At 42.8% G+C, this 25,886-nt stretch overlaps 1 protein-coding gene and 1 pseudogene across 6 annotated transcripts in view; one reads left to right on the top strand and one right to left on the bottom strand.

Annotated features, from left to right (window-relative positions):
- Positions 1 to 1,174: 1,174 nt before the first annotated feature.
- Positions 1,175 to 25,886, bottom strand: part of AP2B1 (adaptor related protein complex 2 subunit beta 1) — a 122,654-nt gene continuing 97,942 nt past the window's right edge. For 2 of the 6 annotated variants that reach the window (XM_029929192.1, XM_029929193.1), the window contains 4 exons: positions 15,307 to 15,391; positions 14,299 to 14,385; positions 8,068 to 8,222; positions 1,175 to 1,635 (listed from right to left, as the gene is read on the bottom strand). In XM_029929192.1, the coding sequence (XP_029785052.1) occupies positions 1,561 to 1,635; positions 8,068 to 8,222; positions 14,299 to 14,385; positions 15,307 to 15,391 (402 nt within the window). In that variant the 3' untranslated portion in view covers positions 1,175 to 1,560. Of the gene's footprint in view, positions 1,636 to 5,760; positions 5,897 to 7,843; positions 7,998 to 8,067; positions 8,223 to 14,298; positions 14,386 to 15,306; positions 15,392 to 25,886 lie in introns of those variants that run through there. The other 4 variants (XM_029929191.1, XM_029929188.1, XM_029929187.1 and 1 more) reach the window with 4 other exon arrangements.
- LOC115282943 lies at positions 4,971 to 5,416 on the top strand (annotated as a pseudogene).

The following is a 25,886-nucleotide window of genomic DNA, read 5'->3' as shown; positions in this document are numbered from 1 at the left end:
CCTGACAGGGCTGTTGGGTAGTTTCTGCTCTTGTTTTCTAGGATTCCTCCCCTTGGACTCACTCTGAGGTCTGAGTTCAACATGAGGCCTTTGGGCCCCAAAGTGCCTCTGACTTGAGAAGGGCATTGGAGAAGTGTGGTTTTGTTCGTGGACCCTGAACACTGCACACCAGGCAGCGTGACAAGTGCCCATAGAAGTAATAGTGTGAATACAGCTAAAGAGTTGGTGCTTTGGGCACAAAGCACTGTTTGACAAAACACACCCAAGGTGTTAGGGGATTTCGTATCTCCCAGTCTTCGGAGAGAAGACCTCTGAGATGGTCTCAACTGCCCGTGGAGCCGGATTAACATGAGTAAAGGGCAGATCAGATTGTTAGAGGATAAAGCGAGTCTGTGACCTCTCTAAGCTCACTTCGTCTCTGCGCCCACCCTGCCGGCCTCAAGACTGTGGCTCTAGGAGGGTGTGCGGGAACCCTCCCCTACTCTCTCCTTCTGGCATCTGGATTTACCTGCCGGTGACTGAAGAGATGCTCTGCTGCCGCCCGATGCCAGTGAGTGGAGCAGGAGAGCCACATGAGCGGGGCTATCAGCTCAACAGCTAAAAGGTCTCAGGCAGTCCACATCTTTTTGTGCCTTTTGTCTTTTTCCATTTTAGGAAAATCAGGGTTGGCTAAGTTATTACTTAAATTCTGTTTCAACTCTAAAACTAGGATTTTAGATCGGAATTGGGGCTGAGAAGTAAATTAAATCCAGGGCAGGGAGTGGGGGGAGCAAATTCCTTGACCGATGTTAATGGGTTCGATCAAGGGAAAGGAATGTAGGACATTCTAGTGTCTCTCAGCTTTAGTGCCAACAGGCCCCCCCACTTCCCACACCTGCAACACCATTCAAGGAAGACCACCATTCCCAACTGCAGAGCAGTCAGACGAGATGGAAATACAGGGCGTGGGGACTCACAGGGCGAGGGAGTTTGGTGAGAGAGGAAGGTGAAAACCCAGATAAGCAGGGAGAAGGTTGCCACAGACGAGAGAACCCCTAGCAGGGGGTGCAAATAACTGCACTTCTCCCTCCAGGACTGTGTGGTTAATGGCAGTCAGGTGCTTTAACACTTTCTACCTGGGACACTATTCCCTCCATTTGTCATATGTACAAAAATATAAAACAATAAAGTGCAGTTTATGTTTCAGTGACACTTTTCCTTGCTTTAATATGTTTTGTCTTTTTCTGCTTTTGAAATGAGCTCTCAATTACAAAATATCAAACTACACTAAAAAATGCCAGCCACTGGCACACTATGGAGAAGCTCACAAGTCAGGACAGAGAGCAGCGGTGGGTGGCAAGAGGAGGGAGGTGATGGAAGCAGTGGTTACGAATGTTCACAGGAAGCTACAACTATCCAACAGGTTGTGCCCTATGGTTAGCACAGGTTAGACTAGTCACTACCTTGGTGGGTGGCCTTGGTGTGTTTGGGTTCAGATTCTACATGGTAATACAATTTCTTCCAGTTAAGAGTTCTTGGCTTGCACCAATCAGGATGGCCAGAGGACACCGGACCAGTCTGCTAGTTTTTCAAAATGCTGTCGTAGACCTGATAGATGTACTGGGAGACTTCAGGAGCTCTGCACTTCAGCGACAGCTGTTAGGAGGAAAAGGAGAATAGGATTAGCGCGGAGGTTGGCACTGGCTCTAAAGGTATCCCGTCCCCACATCAAGGAAATCTCTTTCTGATACAAAGAGAGAATAGCATCTTTCACTGAGAGGCCAAATCGAAAGAGATTCTGTTAAGAAGTTCTGTGGGTTTTTAAATTTCAATTTAATCAACGTCAAGTTGTGCTGTGTTTCCACCTACTCTCTCTGTGGGTCTGTGAGGTTAGGAATCAGCCATACCAAAAACATCAAAACCTGACTGTGGGGGAACAGCTACCCTAATGCTCTGCTATGGGTCACAGGGATTATTATGAAATGAAAAGGGAAGGGTGAAAGCCTAACTTGCTGGGGCCATTTCAGCTGCCTGCGCCCGTTCCTCACTCGGACAAGGATGATGTTAGCCCAGTCCCAACTCAGGGTGTACAATCCAGCAAAATACAAGCGTAAGTGAGGGACATCCAAGGTACTAGTCCTTTCTGTATTACACCGAGGATGGCAAAAACACCATTATGGAAGGCAAACAAGAACTACACAGAGAGACACCGACTTAGTATAACGAGACAGCAATTTAGGCACCACCTTCCTCATTTATTTGCTGCCTCCTTAAACAGGCACATAAGACACTCCTGACGCCACTCCACCACCTCTCTTCTTCTGGTCTCACAATTACCAATTTAAAATGAAAACTGTAATACAAAGACTTCAGTGTTGAACACTGAGATTTTCACTTTGTGGGTCACTGAGCACAAAACTTAAACCCAGATTTGGGCGCCTGGGATCCTCAGTCGGTTGAGGTCGTGATCCCAGGGTCATGGGATCGAGCCCCACTGAAGATTCTCTCTCCCTCCTTCTCAGATTTGAAATCCTTGATTGTATCAGATTAACCAAAATATTATTAACAGTAATATAACAGAAGCATGCAAACTGCACTTAGAATTAGAAAATCTCACATTTGCTTTCTGCATTACTGACACCATTGGTCTCATCTATTAGGGTACATAAGCAAAGGCTGTCTTTAATGATATAGCACTATGAGATTTTATATTCGTTTACCTCTTTATTCTGAGAGACACAGGACAACTTCACATTATTTTTTGAAAAAATACTAGGAAGATTTTGGTCAACCCTGAATTTCTTTTTTAATTTAAACTCAAGTTAGTTGACATACAGTGTAGTATTTGTTTCAGGAGTAGAACCTGGTGATTCATCACTTACGCAGAACACCCAGCGCTCATACTAACAGGTGCCCTCTTCAATGCCCATCCCCCATTTAGCCCACCCACCCACACCCCACCCCTCCAGCAACCCTCAGTTTGTTCTCTGTATTTAAAATCTCTTAGGGTTTGCCTCCCTCTGTTTTAATCTTATTTTTCCTTCCCTTCACCTTGGTTCATCTGTTTATTTCTTAAATCTCATATGAGTGAAATCATACAGTATTTTGTCTTTCTCTGACCGACTTATTTAGCTTAGGCTAATACATTCTAGTTCCATCCACAATGCTGCAACCCTGAATTTCTTGAAAAAACGTTTACATACTCAAAACTTTGAAGATGGAAATTAAGAAAATGCAAAAACCAGGCACCTGGCCTACTCAGTCAGTAGAGCACGTGACTCTTGATCTCTGGGTTTTGAGGTTGAGCCCCTCCTTGGGCACAGAGATTACTTTAAAAAAAAAAAAAAAAAGGTACAACCCAAAAACCAACCAAACAAAAGAACATCAAAAGAGGCTCTATTTATTTACAGCTTTAATATTCGGTCTCTAAGGCACTTTCAAAGTTGTTGCTTGACATTAATGAAGAAGGCAATTCTGACAAATGAAAAAAACAAAACAAAACCCCCAACTAATTTAAGAATATAATTATGCATAGAAAACGGCTCCCTACTTTGGTCCCAGTAGCAGCTACAGGCATTCCCCTGACTTTCTCAAGCTCCCTAAGAGGTAATCCTATACCTCCTCCTCCTCCTCCACAGCCTCTCCACTGTCAGTGTTGTGGAAAATTCTCGTGGTAAAGTATGTGGGTTCAGAAGAGGAGGAGAGGAAGCTAAAAAGAGGAAGAACAGCCTAAGGGAGTTAACTCTCAGACTAAAGAGGGGTGGTTCCTCTCCCCCAAAATATTTTTTCCACATCTTTGTAAGATGGAAGATCTACCAGCTGGAGACTTGTTGTTGTTGTTGATGATGATAAGGAAATGCTGCCTTCCTACAGAAGCCCAATCTGTAAGGCTAGCACTGGGGGGTGGGGAGTAGTCCCGGACGGCTCAGGGCTGGACTCTTGAGTTTCAGCTGCTCTTTGCAGAGTGGGTAAACAGGGAAGAATCAATCACACTCCCCTCTCTAAGCCATTCCAACCTCTATCTAGCAAAGGGTCAGGTTTAGACTTAAACTCATCCTTTGCTCTCCAACGAAGACAAGCCAGAATGAATTAAAAAGGTTTTGCTAAATCCTGAAGAAAGCACAAGGGAAACATACATAAAGAACAAATAATAAAGCTAAACAATCTGACTTATAAAAATAAAGGTAGGATCCGGGGCTTGTTTTTTATGGCTACTAAGGGAAAAGAGGCCTTACCAGGGTTTTAACTTTTGAACTACTGGCTTACTTATGTGCCACATCTCTAGTACCAACCACTCTGGAACATCACACATCCATTCTGGTTTACCGTCTGGAATACCTACTTACCCCCCCCCCCCCCCCCCCCCCCCCCCCGAGACAAGTTGTCTTTCCTCTTTCCTGATAAGATGTAGCTCCACCCTGGAGTGATGGGGCCTCATCCTAACAGGATAAACGTACCTTCCTAATGAAATACAGTGGGGGGTGCGGGTTAGGGGAGGGCGTGATTTATCCACCTCTTAGAAGGCTCAGGGACCATGGGTCCTCATCACATTAGTAATGGCTCAACCAGATTTTCTTCCTCCTTAATACCCTGCTGAGACAGGTCAACAGTGTAATGGGTGTTTAGGGTGATGGAGGGAAGAGAATGGGCCTGAGAGACTTTGAAGTCTGCAGCACCACTTGGGGAATGGATTAGGTCTGTGTCACATGCGATGGAAAATCTGGATTGTTCTGTGAGCAGAAGGAACCTAGTCACCAGATGGACGGAAAACAGGAAAGAGGGCAAGGAAGTATAAACAAATTTACCATTTATAAATACAAGAAAGGAGGGATGTGGGTGTGGCTATAAAAAGGCACAATGAGGACAAAATCCCATTGGATTATTTATTACAACTACACATAAATCTATGTAAAAAGATAGTTTTTAATCTTAAAAATACATATAGGAGGCTTTTCCCTTTTGTGGTCATTGCTCAAGCTCTAGTGGCCAAAATGAAGTTTGATCCATTTGTGACTTTTGAGCTGAGGAAGGATCGTAAAAGGCATGTCAGTGCACCCTCCTGCATTTGCAGGAAAATTATGTCTTCCCCTCTTTCCAAAGAGCTGAGACAGAAGTACAATGTTTGTTTGACCCATGTCCATCCGAAAGGATGAGGAAGTACGTACAGACTGTGCGAGGACACTACAAAGGTCACCAAATCGGCAAAGCAATCCAGGCTTACAGGAAGAAATACGTCCCCCACACTGAACGAGTACAGCAGGAGAGGGCGAAAGGCATAGCCATCCAGGGTGGGCATTCACCCTGGCAAGGTGTTGATCACTAGACGAGAACTGTGCAAAGACCACAAAAAGATCCTTGAACATAAAGCCAAATCTTTCAAGTAGGAAAGGAAAAGGGCAAATATAAAAAAGAAACAATTGGGAAGATGCGGGAATAAAATAATCTTACATATGACTTTTAGTAAAAACTGTTAAAATGAAGAACTAGGGGAGGAACTGTCCTTCAACAGGCGGACGGACAGGCAGCGTGCACCCGTCCGGCGGACCACTCCTTGGTCACTAAGAACAAACTACTGATACACATTAACGCCCCGGATGAATGCCCTGGGTATTATGCTAACTAAAAAAAACAACCTCAGAAGATTTCATACTGTAAGAACTTAAATTTATATAACACTCTCAAAATGACAAGATTACAGTAATGGAGAAAGCATCGGCGGTGGCAGGGCACAGGGCTGGGTGAGAATCCAGCTATAAAGGGAGCGCAAGAACGCACCTTTTCTGTGGTGACAGGACGCTTGTGTGTGCTGCCTGTGGTGATGGTCATGCCAATCCACATACGTGCAGTAAGACTGCACAGTGCGTGCGCTCGCCAACCACCCCCATCGGCAACAGAGTAACGTGTGACCTGGTGAGAGCTGCGTGAGGTCTACATTTTAGTTAACAGACTGTACCAATATCAATACCCTGTTTGAAAATGTGCTATGGGCAAATAAGATGTTACCAAAGGGAAAACTGGGTGAAAGCCACATGGGAACTCAGTACCATTTTCAAAATTTTGTCAGTCTCAAATTATTTCAAAATAAAAAGCTAAAAAGTTTTCAACAAGAAATGTTTATGACAGTGACATTGGGACCCCTGGGTGGCTCAGTCGGTAAAGTGTCTGACTTCAGCTCATGTGATGGTCTCATGGTTCGTGGGTTTGAGCCCTGCATCAGGTTCTGTGCTGACAGCTCAGTACTTGGAGCCTGTTTCAGATTCTGTGTCTCCCTCTCTCTCTGCCCCTCTCCTGTTTGGTCTCTGTCTCTCTCTCAAAAATAAATAAACTATAAGAAAAAAAAAAAAAAAGACAGTGACATTAAGAGGTTCTTCTCCAAATTCTCACTATCCTCACAATGAAGATGGTAGTTAAGGGTCAAGATATAACCTGAATTCTAAGCACAACACACCTACCAACAAATTACGTGATCTTGAGCAAGTTGATAATCACTCAACTTAGGTTTCCTTATCTGCATATCAGGAGTGACCATGCTTCTTTAGCATAGCAGGGACAAAAAACTACAGAATAAAATGGATAAACAAAACACACATACTCTCTCTCTGAGCACATTAGTTTTTTAAAATGCTGATTTATTTATTTTGAGAGAAGAATGAGAGCAGGGGAGGGGCAGACAGAGAGGGGAGAGAGAGTCCCCAAGCATGCTCTGCAATGTCATCACAGAGCCCCACGCGGGACTTGATCCACGAACCATAAGATCACAACCTGAGCTGAAATCAAGTCAGATGCTTAACCGAATGAGCCCCCCAGGTGCCCCTCTCTTAAAAGCACACTTCTAAGGAAGAAAATAGAGTTATTTTACAAGACCTGATTTTATAGTTTAGACCTGCCCTTTCAGCAATGGCACAGAAGGGATTTTCCTTCCTTGGGGAACTCAAAGTAAATGATGGGGTAGTTTCTTTCCAAAAAAGATGAGACTGTTGGGAGGAGAAGGTGGGTCGGAAGGAGTGTGTGCTTCATGGAAGAAGCCTGAAGTTTCCCACACCAAAAAACCTAGCTTGATAGGACTGAGCAGTGCCTGCGCACGTGCGCCCCCGCTCCCCCCGCCCCAGTCACACACATGTGCTTCCAGCTGCTTCAAGGGAGGGAACCAGTGGGGAAAACACCACGAATTCTCAGTTCTGGGTGGTACTATTCCCTTGATGTATGCTAATGGACACAGACTTGGCTGTTAAAATTAAGGAATGTGGTCACAGACTTTTCTCAGCTCAGTGGCTAAAATGGCATCTTAATCTCCGATTCAGCTTCTTCAGTACTGAACCGTATTCTGTCACTTTCCTGTTCTTTCCTTCAAAACAGCATACGGAAACCTCAAAGACAATGGAAGACTAAAATATTTTCCCCGCCCCAAGGGCTTTCATTTTTACAAAATGCAGATGACAAGCACCACCCTGTTGGGAGATCACATTTCACAACAGCAAACAATGTCCAGGGCCTGAGGGGTCAGTCTTTGTTGTTCAAGGCAATCACTCCTGCTCTAAAAATATGGCCATAATTTTTAGTCCAGCTATAATACCAGAGGAGTTTTCCAAACTAAAGTCCTCTTGCAGTCTTCCAAAGGTGTGCCCCAGTTTCGCCTCACCTTTCTCAGTGGGCATGTCAGGACACACAGTGCCGCGAAAACAAAGGCTTCTAAGGCTCATGTGTCTATGACTCTGAGAGTCTTAGGTCATGAACTCCAAGGGCAGGAAAGAAGGCCTTGAAATGGGCTACGTAAACAGCCCCCTTAGCAGCTTGTGACAGCACCACATGCACAGAAATGCTACAGAAGCACTGTAGAGAACTCTGCATGTACCAGAAAAAGTACCTGCACTCCCTGCTGCCAGAGGCACTGTGCCTACCGGATGGGGCAGGCACTGGAGAGAGAAGGTGCTCCATCGAGGTGAACGGGGGCTTCTTTGCTGACTGCTTGGTTTGGAAATCTGGGGTCTGCAGTGCCTCCTCCAGGTCTTTCCATGGTACTAAGAGGAAATGAAAGGGCTCTCACCTCCCTTCTTAAACCCATCTCACCTATTTTGAGAAAGGCCTTACCGTGTAATTTGGGTTTCCTGGCTGGATACGTAGCTCAGCCAAAATCCAAATGCCATTAGTGAGCTTCAGGGATTGGTACAGCATGTCCTGCCCCTCCACATTCCTCTTGGCAATAGTATAAACATTGTTGTTTTGCAATTTGCTGGAAACAGTGTCTAGAAACACAGATTAAAAATTCAAAATGTTAACCTTCAGTTAAAATAACAAATGCACGCTAACTTTTCTGCCATCCTCATGAGCCACGTATACACAGCCTCCTGAAAAATACTGTCATACTCAACGCTTTTTCAGAAAGCCCTTCTCCCACAATAGCAAAGCGTGAGGAAGAGGCTCTTGAAGTGCCTAAAAGATTCCAGGAGAGAACAACAGAATAAGGTGCACCTAAACATGAGTGTAAAAATTACCTTGGAGATTACGGTGGGTCAGAGTTAGCTTAAGCTAGGGGCTAGACAGATAAAAATGCTCTGAAAAGGACAAAGACAGGAATGGGTGTAGGGTGGTGCCATAGGGACTGCCAGGTTGGTTATCTATTTCTGGAACATTGATCCCGGGTCTTCAGGGATACACTGACTGATGATCAAATCCACACTTACTTCCCAAATCGCTACTACTTCACTGTGAGCCACTCTGGCCTCAACTGCCAGGATCAGAAAACTCTATAGAGTTCTAGAAATCCTGCATGTCAAATGTATTAGCCTGGATGTTTAAGAATCTCTGACTGCCAAAATAAGAGGCGCTGAAGCGTCGAAGAAACTCAACAACAGAGACAACAACAGAGATGATAAACACTGCTTCTTTGTGGAGAGTTTATTACGTTCATTTCCATTGAGAATTCAAATTACTCATGCTGACTTGAGGGATTCTCCACATAAACATCCGTCCTATGCCGCTGTGCTCTCTAGGAAAAAAAAATGCAACGACGGCTGGTGTCTCTGCTCTCCCTAGAGAAGAAGCTCTCTGAGCACAGGGACCCTGGAGCGTCTCATCATTGTGCTTCCCATGGTATCTGGGGCACAGTGGGTCCCTGCCATCAACACCGGCGAACGGGCCTCTGACTGGTGCTGGAGAAGCCGCTTTGTGCATACTGCTATAGGCATTAAAAACCACCTACTTAGATGTGGGCTAATCTTGGAAGTAGTTCTTCCTCACATGACTTTCTTCCACATTCAAACCAATGAGAGCTCCGTGAAGGAGGCATTAAAGCCCATTCATTAAGCATTTGCACCATATTTAGTTGTTAGTTAACTCTTCCTTCCCCTTTTACCTCCAAGCGTCACTAACTCCAAACAGAGCAGTTATAATTTAAGAACCAGCTATCTCTGAGGGGCTAAAAAGTGTATCTCCGGTAACTATATGCAATACTGTTGGGGGAGGGGCCTCACCATGCGTTTCAGTCACCTCCTTCAGGGTCAGGCAGTTCTGCCACCTTGGTTCCCATAACGAAGGGCTCTTGCAGCTTAGGCCGAGTTGCTAGGCAACATCACCAGCTGGAGTTTCGCTAATGTATTTTGACAGAAATGTCCTGTTTAAGACAGGGGGGCTTGTTTTAAGTTGTAAAAACCATTCCTAACTTTCAAGGCGCTTGCCCATTTCTAAGGAAACACACACAGGAGCCTTTACCGAAGAGGCACTTTGCTGCACAGGCACAAATGTGGTCCAGACTGTATATATAGCAAGACCCAGGTTCCTACAGACTTCTCATGATTTCACCACTTACGTAAGTGATGACAGGCTAAGAAATGGAAGCACACAAATACACAAACACACTCAGCCTTCCAGAATTAAAAAACGTGGCCACCAGCCAGGTAGAACAAACAAGTTGAATGAAGGTAACTTTAATACACTCAGGAAACTTTCTGGCCAGAAACATGGCTCTGCTCCTACTGAACGGCTGTGTGTGATTTCTACCAGAAGACTTCCTGCAGCGAGGGTTAGAACACAAGGACACATGAGCCGATTTTTTACAAACCTTACATATTAGGTTTGAGCTTGAAGATGGACACATGAAAAGAATACTCAGACTGTACTAAATGTACTTAATAAGAATAGCCAGATGTAAGGAGGCTTCCCAGCCAGACTGGGATACTTTTCTTGACAAGATATCATTTATATAGATGTGTGTGTGTGTTTTACATACCTGAACTTCTGGCATATAAGACGTAATCTTACCACCACTGTTAAGCGTCTAAAAATGTTAGAAGGAGATGTAAAGACAAGGAGATCTGCCCCAAAGGACAGAGTAAAAAAGATAGCAAATAAGTTTATACTTGCTTCTGGATGTGGTTTCTTCTTGTTCATTTGTCTTCTTCCCCAGAGTTGGTTCTTTGAGTCTGGGGCCTAAAATCTGAGGAGGTGTGGATGTGGTCTTCATTTTCCTACTTTAGCTAAGGTCACATCTCTTCCAGCAGAAGAGTGAATATGGTACTTATATTTGAGAGTGGGAAGAGGAAATTTGCACTTGTGGTCAAGTGAGTCCAAAACTACTATGACTGCTAAAAAAAAAACAAAAAACCCCACTTTTTTTTTTTTTTAACCATTTGAGCAACCCAACTCTATTTAAGTGATGGCCAGCAAAGCATTTCCATTTCTGAAATGTTCTAAAGGATAGGGAGAGCCATAACAAAAGAGAAATAGAACTCACCCCTACCTAAGTCCGCCACCAGAAGAAAGATCTGTTCCTTATTGTAGAGCCTAACTAGCGAATACAGATACAATATGTCACTGAGCTTTTCAAAAGATAACAAACAATTAAAAAACCGGTTTGTAGACTGCCTGCCAGAAAGGCTCCTTTCTCGTGTTGCAACTAGTTCTTGTGCAGTTAAGATAGTGATCCCAGACATAACATTAACCCTGACCCGTGGCTAATGGTAAGCTGCAGAACAGACTCATGCAGAACCCTTGACGCCAGGAGAAATGACAAGTGTAGGAAGCAGGGAGACCCATACGTTAGTGTCTTTGCGATTTAACATTTTCTAGTATTTATAGAACTAGTGGTCCCACAAGCACCCTTATCATGCACACCTATTAAGATCTGATTATAATTTTTAAGGCTTGGGAAGAGGGCTTCCTGTTTCTTCTCTATAGAAAGAAATGGAAGAGCAAAAGTAAAGGCTGAAGGCCAGGTTGGTAAGTCCTTTAAGCCTGTGACTTTCTGTAGCCCTTAGAGTGTTAGTTCCATCTGTCAAATGTCTACTCTGGCACAGAAAAGCTATTTAAAGTGTTGGTGCTATTGTGATTAGGGCAGATCAGCTGGAAAGGATGTATTTTTAGCTCCCAGCTAGACCCAGGGTGTTGAATCAGAAGGCACTAAACCTGGAAACGTACTGTTAATAGAGCCCACAGGAAGGGAATGTAAAGGCCAGGCCACTCCAGACCTTAGAGTGGATGCAGAGGAAAAGCTAGCAAGGATTAGTTGCAGGAAGTGGTCTTGCAAGATTAGCAGCGATTTAGTGTGGGAAAATGATGGCCTGGGGCTCCTGGGGAAAACAAAAGTGGCTGTTTTTCCTTCCACTCCATGTGCTGTGCTGCCATAAAGCATCGTGTCACCGGAAAGCCGATTTGCTGGTATTCGGAGCACCCAAGGCAGTGAGGAACTGGCATGAAGCCATGGCAGAATTGATCAAAATGGAATTTGCTCTGAGAAACGGTGCCAGGCTACAGTAGAGGACACAGCCCCACTGGGAGAAAGGCCAGATACCTCCTCCTTGGCAAGACCATAAATGTACACTAAGGTGCAGTAAGGGTTCAGAACTCCAATCTGGAAGCAGGGGGATCTTTTATTTTGACGGCCAGACTAAAACCATCAGTTATCCAAACTTCTTTTTCTTTCTTTCTTTTTTTCTGAAAAAGCATTTCCCTTTCATACTGGATGTCTGAAACCAAACTTTCTTTCCAACTGCTCTGGCCCTTCTTTGTTCCCTATAGGCCAGTGTTTCCCAGATCATGGTCAAGGAACCCTGGTGTTGGGGTGCCTGGCTGGCTCAGTCAGTGCTGCAGGTAACTCTTGATTTTGGGGTTGTGAGTTTGAGCCTCTAAACTGGGTGTAGAGATTAAAATCTTAAAAAAAAAAAAAGGAACACTAGTGTTCCACAGGATGTTAATATGCATTTTGTAATTTTAAATTCCACGGTCAATAAATTCAGTTAACCTTGAGTTAAACAGGTTCCCTCAATGGCGGGGCTCCTCAGCCTTTACGTGTGCTCACATGCAAGGACTACCTTTGGCAGAGGCCCAGGACGCACTGCCTTTTGCAGCTGTACCTGACCACAGAGCCCCCTTTTTTTCTTTGAGGGACAATTTTCTCAGGAGAATAATATATGAAATGTTGCCATAGGAGCAACTACCACAAGAGAGACTTGAGCAAAGGGTCTCTTCCAGGCTGGGCAGGGTGCTTCTCTAACAGGACCCACTCTGGTTCTCCCCAGGAGCCTGTGGATTCTGCACCCGACAGCTTCCTGCAGCACAGCGTCTACCATGGAAGGCGACCCAAGCTCCTACAATCATGAAATGAGGCTTGTGGTAGCTGACCGTGAGCCTCAGAAAAGACAGGTAACACTGTTGTCTACCTAGAATATGGCACCCAAAGCAGCTCAACTGGATTATAATTTTTAAAAATAATTTTTAATGTTTATTTTTGAGAGACAAAGCATGATTGGGGGAGCAGCAGAGAGAGAGGAGACACTGAATCCAAAGCAGGCTCTGGGCTCTTCAGCTGTTTGCACAGAGCCCGATGCAGGGCTTAAACCTGGGAATGGAGACTGTGGACCTGAGCCAAAGTCGGATGCTAAACCTATTGAGCCACACAGGTGTCCCTGGATTATGATTTTTTGTGAAAGTGTAGTAAAAACTTTGGTTTTGTTTAATACATATATAACCAGTCAGGGTGAGAAACCTAGACCAAGAGTACATTAGGAAGAAGGCAGACGTGTGGTGTTCCTGAAGAGAATCAACTACGTAGTTATTACAGTGGAAATTATAGAAGACTATCTCCTCAGATAAGTACTTCTTCAAAAGCTCAGGAGCAGCCCCGTAAAAGAAGATCTGTCCGAATACAGAGGATGAATACATCATAGAGCCCCAAAAGACAAGAGTTAAAAAGAAAAGGCAGGAATGAGAGAAGACAGTGAGTTTCCTGCCTTTCTCTTTACTCCCGTACTGCCCTTTTCTCTGTGCCGTGCTGCAGCTATGGTGGGATGGCCACTGAAAATCCCACATGAGAACCACCGACGCATGAGGAGGAAATGGATAAAAGGAGGAGGTACTAAGCACCACGGTTCATTTTCATTCAACTCAGAAAGCCTGGTGCTAAACCTCAAAAATGAGTGACTGGGGGGAGCTGGGTGGCTCGGTCAGTTAAGTGTCAGACACTTGGTTTCGGCTCAGGTCATGATCTCATAGTTCGTGAATTCAAGCCCCGCAATGGGTTCTGTGCTGACAGCACGGAGCCTGCTTGGAATTCTCTCTCCCTCTCTCTGTACCTCCCCTGCTTATTCATGTGCATGCTCACTCTCTTTCTTTCAAAATAAATAATTAAATATTTTTTTTTTTTAAATGAGCGACTGGGACCAAGGTAGGACACTGCAAAGCTCAGGGCCCTTTCCAACTTCTCAGGAAACTCCACGAGACATAGCTGTCTGGTTTCTCCTCTTGGGTTCCTGCTTTGATGTTCAACTGCAATAATAAAGTTAACTACAGAAGGCCCAGGGCTTTTTAATGGTGATTAAGAGGTTAGTATCATATGAAAGTTGATACAAGGCAAGGGAAAAAAAAAAAGTTAATTTAATCAGCTATGATGCATTTTTGTTTAATTACGAACACAAGATCCTGCATAAGGATCTCAGAAAGTCACCTTTCTTCCAAAACTGAAGGCTGATACAAAAGGAGAAAGATTCCTTTTAATCCTTGGGAGAGTGCATATCCTCAAATGCCACTTCAGTAACTTGAGGCTTACAGGGGGATACGCAAGTGACATGACTGACACACGTTCAGCTGCGAAAGAATTGGGTGGATGGACCCATCCTTCTTTGTTTGTTACATCTGTTAGCTTGTGAATAATGTAGTACCTGCATAAGAACATCCCAAATTTTTAAAGAGAAATTTACAAAGTCAAATACTGAGTATATACCCACGAGAAACAAGTAGATGTGGAAAGCAGAGGTATGTAAAAACAAAATTTTCAAGTATCTAATTTGATTTACTAAGCTACACATGAAATTCAGAGTCGTCACTCACCAGCATTTAAATGGCATTCCTTAATCTGAAACTGAAGTTCATTTTCATTGGGAATATCTTTCCATGTTGCAAGGAAGACCTGGCGCTCTGTGGGGAAGCAGAGGGGAAGGGAGGATGTGCAGTCTGTCAATATTCCGATTTCTGACGCCTTAACCACTCCTCTTCGGGAGTGCTGGCTCTTACCACAACACAGCCAGGAGCAGCCTAGACCTGAAGCCAGTCCCGAGCTGTGCAGACGTGCTGCGCTCCACACCTACCAAGCTCACATCACTGGAAAAGTTTGTATCTAGGGTTCAGCGCTGGCTCCACTGTTTTCCTGTTTCATGACTTTGGGCAAGTCTTGTGATCTTTCTGACCCTTAATTTCATCATATGTAATTACATCTGTCCTGCCTACCCAAAGAGCCATTTTAAGAATCAAATCAATTAAGTGCCAATACAATTAATATATAGCAGTATAAGTGAGTTTTATTAGGTGGTAGATTCTTAAGGGAAGAGCGAAATGTCAGCAATCACCTGCGGAGTACTAATGGTTTACTGCAACACTCAATTCATATTCTGAGACAGTAAGAACTCAGTACAAGGCTAAGTGCTAAATCTGCATTTAGTATCTCATCAAGTCTTTACAATAACTACTTCCGCTTTGCAAACTTGGAAACCGAAATTCAGGAAAGTTAAGCACCTTGCCACAACCACACAGCTAATGAACAGCCAAGGTGAGATTCAAACCCGTATCTCCTTGTCACCAAACCACTTCCTCTGTGCTGGGGTGACTGGATTTTCAGATAACTGTTACTGTGATACAGAGACCAACAGCAAGGCAAGATCAACTGTGACTCACGAGAATAAACATAAGTAGCGAGCATTAGACCTTTAAAACTGACTTATCCCCCATCTCCCCCACTTTTTTTTTTTTTTAAATCTCAAAAGAACTTGTACTTTTGGGCTATACTCTGACATTCAGAGGAAGGGCAAAGGTATATTTGGCAGGACAGGGGAACGTACTTACCCATTTTGCCATCTTCTACAAAAAGCACATTGAGTGGGATGAGGCAGCTGAAGTAGAAGACATCAATATTGTTTTTCACAGCCACCTGCCAGGAAAGTATCGAGGGAAAATTAGGACATCATAGAAGCCAGGTAGGAGGGAAAGAACAGTATGTGGCTAGAAATACATCACTCTATTTCCTTCCTCTTACAGACAGTGCAGGACTTCCCAAATCAAGACATACCAGCCCATATACTGCAAAGCACATCCCTACTCATTCCACTGGGAAAGCCCTGTGACAACCTGCAATTCTACCTTTCCCAGAAGGAGCCCTGGAGGGATAAACTGAGGTGTTAAGTTCTGCTCCCAGAATAACCTGTGCAGTTATTGTTTCCATGGTTATTAACAGTAGTAGCTCCTGCTACCACTTACTAAATACTAAATGATATTATTTCTAACCCTCACTGTTACTATCCCAAAGTAGGTATCACTCCCCACTCATCTGATAGATGAGGAACTGAGGTTCCGAAAGATTAAGTAACCTCCAGGGTCACACTGCTAGTGCACAGAAGCAGTAGGCTCAAATGCAAATTTGACTCTAACCCTTTATTTTTGCCTCTTTCCAAAGTAACTGAAGCGGGCAGCACTACCCACCACCTAACATCTTTCTAGATACAAGTTTTAAAGTTGTTTCTTTTATAAAATCTTCTTTCTGAAGCCCTATGGTTGGAAAAAGCCTGCTGGTCCAACACTGCTAAATGTGAGGACTAAAAGGAAAAGCCTGAAAGCAAGCAAAGAAATGTGTTTTCTTCTCACAGTACAAGCTCCTGATTTAGGGAGGCTATGATTCTACCATGGCCTGTTCAATTCAGAGCATGCTGTTTGTATTTCTAAAAAGCTACAATAAGTGCTTTTATTCAAGGGTGACACTGATGGGTGTATATATTCAGAAACAGGCAGGCTCCACTGCAGCAGATTATAAAAACCGCATGCTGTAGGATGGGAGAGGAGGAGGAGGATTGCTCCAAACCACCACTTCCCACTGGTTTCTGTCACTAGTGACTTTCCCGTCTCTGCTCTTGGCACGGCAGGAAAGCATTTCTCGGGGTAAGTCCTATAATCGGTAACCATGTCTATTTCTCTTTTCTTTTGCTCTAAACAAATAAAGTAAAAAAGTGCTGTATCTGGCACCACTCCCCTACCTCTTTGGGGCAAATGTCCACACTTCAGCAGCATTATCTAGCTCTTTATCAAAACTTTGCCCATGAGATGTAAATATCTTTTCAAGTTTTTTCCAGTTCTTTTATGTTTATTATCAACTCAACTCCCCCAGCTTAAATAATATCTTTACTTCTCTCCATAAATTGGTTCTGTCTACTTGACACCATCTTTCTCTTCTCTTTCTCCCAGAAGAACCCATCAAATTACTTTCTTTGTACCTTGTGTTTTTCAATTACCAATCCCCTAGGAGTTTCTTGGCCTATATCACACAATCTGATGCCCAAAATGCTGACACGGTAGGATTCTTAAAAAGCCCGAGTCTGGCAAATGTAAGCCGAGTAGCCTCAGGAAAGAGGACTTCAGACACTTAGATGTACTAGAGCACCACTTTAAAAGATTTATACCAGGTGTAGGCTGCTGGGAAAGAGACAGTTTCTAAATCATCTGGTACTCAGCAATGAGAGAAGAACTCTTACTTCAAATAAGGGCATCAAGAAGACTCTGAGGTGGTGTTGGGCTCTGTGAAGGGTATTTATTTAGAAGGGAAAACTGAGCTGGCAAATGTGGGCTCGTGTGGTTTACAGAAAGGTCTTATGTGAAATGTGATTATGACTAGTAACATCTTTGAATATAAAGCAGTCATATTTCACAACGTGCCATTCATTCAAACATTTATTAATGTTTACTATGTCCCAAGCATTTAAGATAGAAGGAAGAATACAGAAAATGTAAGCTTTGTCCCCCAAGGGATAATATTAGTGGTTCTTAACCAAAGACATACAAGAATTATCTGGTGAGATTTTTTTCAAAACAAAAGCCAAGGCTTCATCCTATGTAAATAACAATCTAAATCTGGAGCCTGGTATGTCTACTTTGGAAAAAGTTCCTAGGAAGACCAAGCAGATAAGCAATAAACTTTGAACAGTATCACCTAAGAAGCTGAATAAGCTTGTAAATATCTTATTCTTCTGAGGGAATCCTTCTAATTGGAGCCCTTTAACAATGGAGAAGACAGGAGAAGCTCCTCTAGTCAGTAGTGCTAAACCATTCTACCTTGGGGACCCTTATGACACAGATAAAAGTCACCGGACCCTCCTCTATGAAAAACATACAGGCAGCATTTTGACATATAATTTCAGGGGTTTCAGGACACCCTAAAGACTATCCTGGGACTTCTGCTCTAGAATAATTCTGAGAAGCTGGGACACCCAAATCAGGCAGCAGACATAGTGGTTCAGAACATGAACTTGGGAACCTGACCTGACGACCTGACTTCAAATTCTGACTCCGTCACGGTTACTAGCTGTGTGACTTTGGGCAAGTAGTACTCAGCTCAGTGTCCTATCCGCAGATGAAGATAATGGCACCAAATTCATTGTTAAAAGGATAGTGAGTTAGTACTGATGAAACACTTAGAATGGGCCTGGCTTACAGTAAGATAACAAGTGTCTGTGAAAGAAAAATTCCCTCTTCATCCTCTTTTGCTTTTTTATTCAGAATTTTTCATAATACAGAATAACTACACTAGACTTAAGTGAAAACTTGCACATGCTCAAATGTAGTACTACTGCTATGCTAAAGAGATGGGAAGATTCTTGCTCCCATGCCCTTAGTAGAATCTCTCTTTGGGATCCACAGCACAGGTCATACTGGGGGAGGCACTTCCCCTCTTACATTAGCTTTTCAGACTCAGTATTTTGTAGCTCCCAGTTTTACTCTTGGCTAGAACTGCATTCATTCAAGAGTATATGGCTCTCTTGGATCTGACCCCTGCCTACCTCTCTAATCTATTTCCTTAACTTAAACTGTATCAAAATTACTTCTTTTTCCCCAAACAGTGAAACTCATTGCTCTGTGCCTTCTTACATGTTATTCTGTTTAATATATTCTCCTGACGCTTCAGCATTCTGGAAAAAAAAATATTTTTTTTTTTGAGAGAGAGACGGCGCAAATGAGGGAGAGGCAGAGAGAAAGAAAGAGAAGGGGGTCTCATGCTCTCCAGAAGCAGCGCTTGTACTAACCCCCTGATGAGGGGCTCAAACTCAAGAACCATGAGATCATGACCCAAGCTGAAGTCCAAAGCTTAACTGACTGAGCCACCCAGGTGCTCCAAATCTATTTAATCTTAAGATTCAGTTCAAGCTTAAGGTTTCCCAGGAAAACTCCAACCTCTCTCCATACACGCAGTGCACACATTTCCACCATAACCTGTCTGTTTAGATCTGCCTCCTTCACAATGTAATGAGCTCCTGGAGGGCAGGGGCTCTCACCATCATGGACATGTCTGTGGCTCAATAACTTTTGTTGCATGAAATTAAGGGGAAGATTTTGAGCAAATGGAATGAAACATTCATTTCCCAACCTTTTGTTCTACCTGTTATCATCTATCTGTATGCCTAACATCCCTTTAACATCTATTGTTAGGCAAATTAGTACTGAATGAGGCAGGGATAGGTGGATGATAGATAAAAGCTCTTTATGTTTGAAATCACTGAAATCACTGAGCTACAAGAACATCTATATGCTAAGAATAACATAGGTAGTAAATCACAACCCAAATACTAGACTCTCCAAGGATGATATGCCAATCACTCTTTAGGAGTGTAGGCCAAAAAGAAATTAAGGGAAAAACACAGTATGAAGCCATTTCAATTCCAACCCGGATGGCAGTTACTCTTAAATAGAACCTTTAAGAGAATAATATTGATTGCTTCAGAGTTTTCTTATTTTGAAATTCACCATCCCAACATATACAGACTATGAAGGCATAATTCTGACAAGCTGGAGAACTATTTTCTGAGAGCTTTAATATCAATGCCTACCTTGCCCAGGGGAAATCAATTACAACATATATATCCCAACTGCCTCACTATCTTTACTTGGATAACTGATTATCTCAAAATGAACATGTCCAAAACCAATTTCTTGATCTTCTCTCCCCATCCCTAAACAGAACCCCCTGCTGTCTTTCCAAACTCAGTAAACAGAATACCACAAAGCCTTCTAATAGTCTCCCTGTTTCTGCACATGCCTCCTCCACTCCCGGTAACACCTAGCTTCCCCAGTCTATTCTCAACACAGGAGCCAGAGAGCTTTTACAATGTGGGTCAGCTCACAAATACCTCTCTGCTCAAACCTCCAATGATTTCCCATCTCACTCAGAATAAAAACCAAAGTTACAATTGCCTATAATCTGATGCCTATTACCTCTCTGAAATTATATACATATATGACTCTCCTTGCTAGCTCCACGTCAGCCACAGGGGCCTGCTGTGTTTTCTCTTGCACAAAACAGGCACTCTCCTATCTCATGGCTTTGTGCAACTGCTGTATCTTCTGTCTGGAATTCTCTTCCTCCAAAAATCTGCATGGCTTATTCCAGGCCTCCTTTAGGTCTCTTCTTTAACCAAATATTATCTTTCCACTCTGGTCTTCCATGATCAACGTATTAATAACATTACACACCCAATCTCTAACCCCAGGACCACCTGTTCCAGTCTCTGCTTTGTTTTTCTTCATTGCCTTCATCTGACATACTATTTTACTTATTTGTTGGTTTACTTACTGCCTGTCCCCGTGCCACACACACCCAACCCTGCAGCAGAATGGAAATGCTATGAGAGAAGGGGTTTTGTCTCTATTTTACTACTCTGTTCTCAGTTTCTAGAAGAGAGGCCAGGACACAGTGAGTACTCAATAAAAACACTAACTGTAAAATATAGTACTCAAAGTACCTGAAAACCATTCAGGTTTAGACAGGATATAAACTTGGTCTACAGTTTCCAAAAAAACAGTGCTTCTCGAGTTTTTATAGAGTACTTCCCTTAACAGAAGAGGAAAGTGTGGACATATACACTGGGGTGGTAGCAGAAGAAGGGTCAGGACTGGGTAGATTACGAAGTAGCCCATCGTAAGAACAAAATTTCTTGGAAGTTCCACACTATTCCATCTGTATGTTTTAATATGAAAATGTGTTTTATCCCTTTACTTTTGACTAAAATTGATGCTCCAGAGAACATGCCATGTGTATTCTTCACTTCAAATACCTCCTAGCAGTGTATTTAAAAATTGTGGATTATAGGGCACCTGGGTGGCTCAGCCTGTTAAGCCTCCGATTTCGGCTCAGGTCATGAGCTCACATTTGTGGGTTCAAGCCCCCCATTAGGCTCTGGGCTGACAGCTCGGAGCCTGGAGCCTGCATCCGATTCTGTGTCTCTCTCTCTCTCTGCCCTTCACCCTCTCATGCTCTTTCTGTATCCAAAAAAAAAAAATTGTGGACCATGATTAAATTTCTTCTTAAAATTAAGATAGTGGGTTGAAACTCTTATAAAATAATAAAAGAGGGGCATCTGGGTGGCTCAGTCAGTTAAATGTCTGACTCCTGATTTAGACTCAGATCATTACTCACAGTTGTGAGATCAAGCCCTGTGTCAGTCTCTGCACTAAGCATGGAGACTGCTTAAGGTTGATTTTTTTCTCTTTCTCCACCCTATGTCTGCTTGCATGCTGGCTCTCTCTCTCAAAAAAAAAAAAAAATCTAAAAATAAAAAAATAAGAGTGGAAAATATTATAGTGCATCTCATGAACAGATGAGTAATGTTTCCCAAAAGCGTTTCAGTTTTACGTATGTAATATATGTGTGTGTCTGCGTAAACTATATTTCTTACTGTAAGTTTCAGCCAAAAAAGTATAAAAGCCATGAATACTCACGCAGTGAAGAAATGGAGTCAATGGGCAAAGGAACAGAGTGCATACCTCAAGCTGCTCTGAGGATGCCGACAGCAGATCACAGATGGCACTAAAGAGCAGATTACCTAACCCTCTATGCCTCTGCTGTCACGTGCACCATGTGACCATAACAGTATTAACTTCGCTTTCAGGGACATCAATAGGAGGAGCAAACAGAAATGATTATGAGGCACTTGGAAAACACAAAAGCGGGCTATAAATGCTTAATAATAATAATGATTTTCAAAAGTTACTTTCAGTGGCTGCCGGGCAAAGTGCAGCCTGTCAGCTTCGGCCTGTAAGCAGCAATTAGTTCCCTTCCATAGTACAGGAAGCCTGCTGCGGTAGCTGCAGCCTCTTTATGGTGCACAGCTGGAGACGAGCAGGCTAAATTAATATTCTAACCTCGTTCCAGTGTACTCAAAAGTACTATAAAAAGGTGCGAGATGAACTCAGTCTGAACTCTGGTAAGTAAATGCAGCCTCTCACCAGAGATAACCACAGGAGGCAGGGCCACGAGAAAAACGCAGGCCAGTGGCACACAGCTCACCTCTGAGAGTGTATCATCTACTCTTCCATGACGTCACTTGTGACCTTTCCAAGTCTCTGAAGATTATTTTTTTTTCTTTCATTCCTCTTCTCCATTTAGCTTTTGGAAAGACTATTTGCAGGCTGGTCCAAGCTAGGACCAGGCAGTGACGCCAACCATCTCCAGTTCTATGAGGAATGATGATTCAGATGTGTTTTAAGTGCCACACCACCTAGTCAACAGAGCCTGGGGGAATGGCTCTGAGTGACAGGTTTTTAATGGCACAGACTCCAACTGTGTGATATCAGTCATCTGAGACTCAATCTGCTAGCTGCTGGACTTCCTACCTGTAGTTCTGCATCCCTGGTCAATGCCCCAAAAATATCTACCATCTTTAGTATAAAATATGGTCTTCCATTTCAAACCCTGTGGACCAATAAGTTGAGAATTCTCAAAAATTGAAGTTTAAATTATAAAATAAATTACAGTTAAAAACAGAGACGTAATCATGAAACCTGCCACAGAAAGTGTCAAATTACTTTCCTTCTATTGCTAATCATATTTGAACTTGACCGGCATCTTTAGTTTACTTCTAAGACGAAGATTCCAACAAGAACCCTCTATATACTCTTTCTCACTCCACCAACAAAGATGGATTACTCGGCCGCCAAGCAGCCCTCAGACAGTACCGACCTGCTGCTTATCGTAGATAAAAGCCAGACTTGTTCACTCTCAGTTAGGACTTTCTTACTGTGAAGAGCGCATGGACAGTATTCCTTACAGGGAAAATTCGACAGGTTCCCCTCCTCCTGATAAAAGCAGTGGCTTCATGCCTGTAATTCCCTCCTGGGCAACAACATGGCATTTGAAGGTTCCATGATCAAAGAGCTCTTAGAAGGGAAAGGAAAGCTCTGAACAGACCAGACCCCCAGATGATCTCTTAAACTACCATTATAATCACTGGGTTTTAGAAAGGCAAGGAGACCCTAGGAGCCAAGCTCTCTTAGTAGGCCCGGTTTTAAAAGGAGGTGTAAAGAAACCAAAAGATACTAAAACCAAAATAACGACGACTCCTTCTGTGGTTCCCATCTTGTCATGAGATCTGCTTAATCTCCATCTCAAAAAAAACTCCCAAAGAGTTTATACTGCAAATCACAATGCAGGCCAACTTAGTATCTCTAGAACACCAAAGAGAAGATTAAGATTGTAAAGTGGCACGTGGGGCGCCTGGATGGCTCAGTCAGTTGCGTGTCCAACTCTTGATTTTGGATCAGGTCCATAATCTCTTGGTCATGAGATTGAGTCCTGGGTTGGGCTCACATTGGGCATGGAGCCTGCTTGGGATTCTCTCTCTCCATCTGCCCTTCAAAATAAATAAATTAAAAAAAAAAAAAAAGAAGAAGAGGAAGAAGAAGAAAGAAAGAGAGAAAGAAAGAAAGATTGTAAAGTGGTATGGATAGATAGTGAGTTCATGACCTGAGCTAAAATCAAGAGTCAGACACTCAACTGAATGAGACACCCAGGTGCTCCTAAACTGTTTTGAGCATTTGAATAAATTGTTACCTAGGAAAAAATTGAATGATGAGATACAATGAATATCCATTTGCAAAAGACAATCTTTTTGGCTCTTAAAATCAGTCTCCTTCTAGCTTTGTGTCTATCACAATTATGAAAAACACAGGCTTCTTTCTGGTCTTACAGTAAAAGGGAATTGTTCAGCTCTAATTCTGAACAGGCATTCAAATGATTTTGGTTTTCTCTGACTGAGGCTTTCAAATACTTACAGAGCACCCTTGAGCCTCCAAATTTACTCTGGAGATATTATCATTAATAGTTTAATAAAGAGTTGCATAGTGGCGATTTAAAGTGGCACACAGACATAGGTTAGCAACAGAAAATGTTCTCCAAATATTAGAACAGAAATAAGTTCTATTTTCTTAGTTGCCTCCAACCTTGGAATTGGGGTCCATTAATGTGCTGTGATTTTGTCCTTTCAAATATTGATGAACAGAGTAAAGAAGCAACAGCTTCTAATGTTTGCTCTGCCTATTTGGAAGAAAATGGATTTGTACTTGTAGTCTCTGATTAAAATTGAAAGGTGTCCCAGATGCAGTCAATGAGGAAAGGCATGGCTAGATCACATAGGGCCCTAGAGACAACTGCTAGGATTTTGGCTAAAATATCAACACAAGTTCTTTCAGACTGGCGATGTATCCCTGAGTAGAACAGGGCAGTGGTATAGCAAAAATTAAGCAATTATTGAAACTCTGATAGGACCACAGCTATATGGAGAAGGGTAGTCATGCACAAGGAACCTGGATAAGGGAAAATAATGCTAAGATAACAATGATGCTCTGGTAGCTTTTTTTTTTTTTAAGCTTATTTATTTCTGAGAGAGACAGAAATGGAGGGAGGCACATAAAGAGAGAGGGACAGAGAATCCAAAGCGGGCTCCATGCTGACAACAGAGAGCCCACTGTGGGGCTTAAACTCATAAACTATGAGCTAATGATGCTCAACCGATTGAACCATGCAGCTTCCTCTAAAGAAGTTTTAGATGTCAGGCAAAATAAATCAGAAACTTACAGCAAATGTCTATGTGATCTCTTTCTGCCAACGTAGAACTCACCAGCCATACTATACTGACCCACCTGGTTACTATCAAGAAACCTCTATTACAAACCCCAAATTCTTTCTCCCTCCAGCAGCCTAAAACAGAATGACTCTATAACTGTTTTGGTTGCCAGAAACACAGCTAGCAACATTCTCATAGGCCTTTCAGTCTTGTCTGACAGTTCCCCAAATCCTAAACTCTTACCTTAAACAGATTCTGCCACATCTATATAGGCTCTAAACCTAAAGGCAGCCATCTCTCTCTTCCTCCTTTCCTAGATTTAGCTGATGTGCCTTTGATCATAGCTGTTGCATCTCAGAATACTATTTGTTGTAACACCATGAACCGCTTGCTATGTAGGGCTTACTGTAAACTTAAAAATATATTTAATACATACTGTGCTGAATCACAAAATAGTGAAAACATGACTAGTAAAAACTACCAGTTAAAGTGATCAGATATTCCACACCCAAGTCTGGTACGTCATAAGACAGAAGACTCAGTGGAAAGTCACAGACCTCAGTGAATGAACATTACTCATTTAAAAAACAATTCTTTTTTTTTAATGTTTTATTTCTTTTTGATAGAGAGACAGAGCTTGAGAGGGGGAGGGGCAGAGAGAGAAGGAGACACAGATCTGGAAGCTAGCCGTCAGCACAGTGCCTGACGCGGGGCTCGAACCCACGAATGTGAGATCTGACCTGAGCCAAAGTCAGAGGCTTAACCAATTGAGCCACCCAGGCGCCCCCCCCAAATTCTTTTTTAATGTTTATCTATTTTATTGAGAGAGAGAGGGAAGGAGAGGGCGTGAGCAAGGGAGGGGCAGGAAGAGGGAGACACAGAATTTGAAGCAGGCTCCAGGCTCTGAGCTGCTCAAACCCACGGACTATGAGATCATGACCTGAACCAAAGTTGGACACTTAACCGACTGAGCCACCCAGGAGCTCCGAACATTACTCATTTTTAAATCTTGGGCTAAAACTGATCTAGAATCTAAACTAAGTTCTAGGTAATAAACATACAGTCTCAGAATAGTTAGCAGCAAATCAGAAATCAAAGGGGTTCACAGGTGTGCATATGCTCTGTCCTAGTATATTATCTAATCTTAACATGGACAAAATGAGGGTATATAGTTTTCAAGATGACTGGGCACATGGACAGGCTGCATTGCATAGATGCTGGCTCTGAGCAGTTTTACTGGGGAAACACATCACACATAGAAGGGACGGAAATTCTCGTGAAAAGCATGAGCTACAGAATTAAGAAGTTTTGTGCTTTCAGCCTTCCAACTCCTTCAACAGCTCTTGGAAAGGAACATTAGCAAACCAAGGACCACCATTTATTCACACACATTTCAAAAACGATTAAATAATTTCCCTTGGTCTTCAAACTGTAACTGATTCTAAGTACATTCACCAGTGTCTCTATTTCTAACCAATTCTTCTACTTAAAATTAGAAGAACAAAAATGGCATCTATTTGCAGTGCACACAAATAAATGTCCTTCCAC

Source organism: Suricata suricatta, chromosome 17, assembly GCF_006229205.1.
Source record: "Suricata suricatta isolate VVHF042 chromosome 17, meerkat_22Aug2017_6uvM2_HiC, whole genome shotgun sequence".
Taxonomy (NCBI): Eukaryota; Metazoa; Chordata; class Mammalia; order Carnivora; family Herpestidae; genus Suricata; species Suricata suricatta.
The sequence above is the reverse complement of the archived record's forward strand: the minus strand, read 5'-3'. Positions and strand labels throughout refer to the sequence as shown.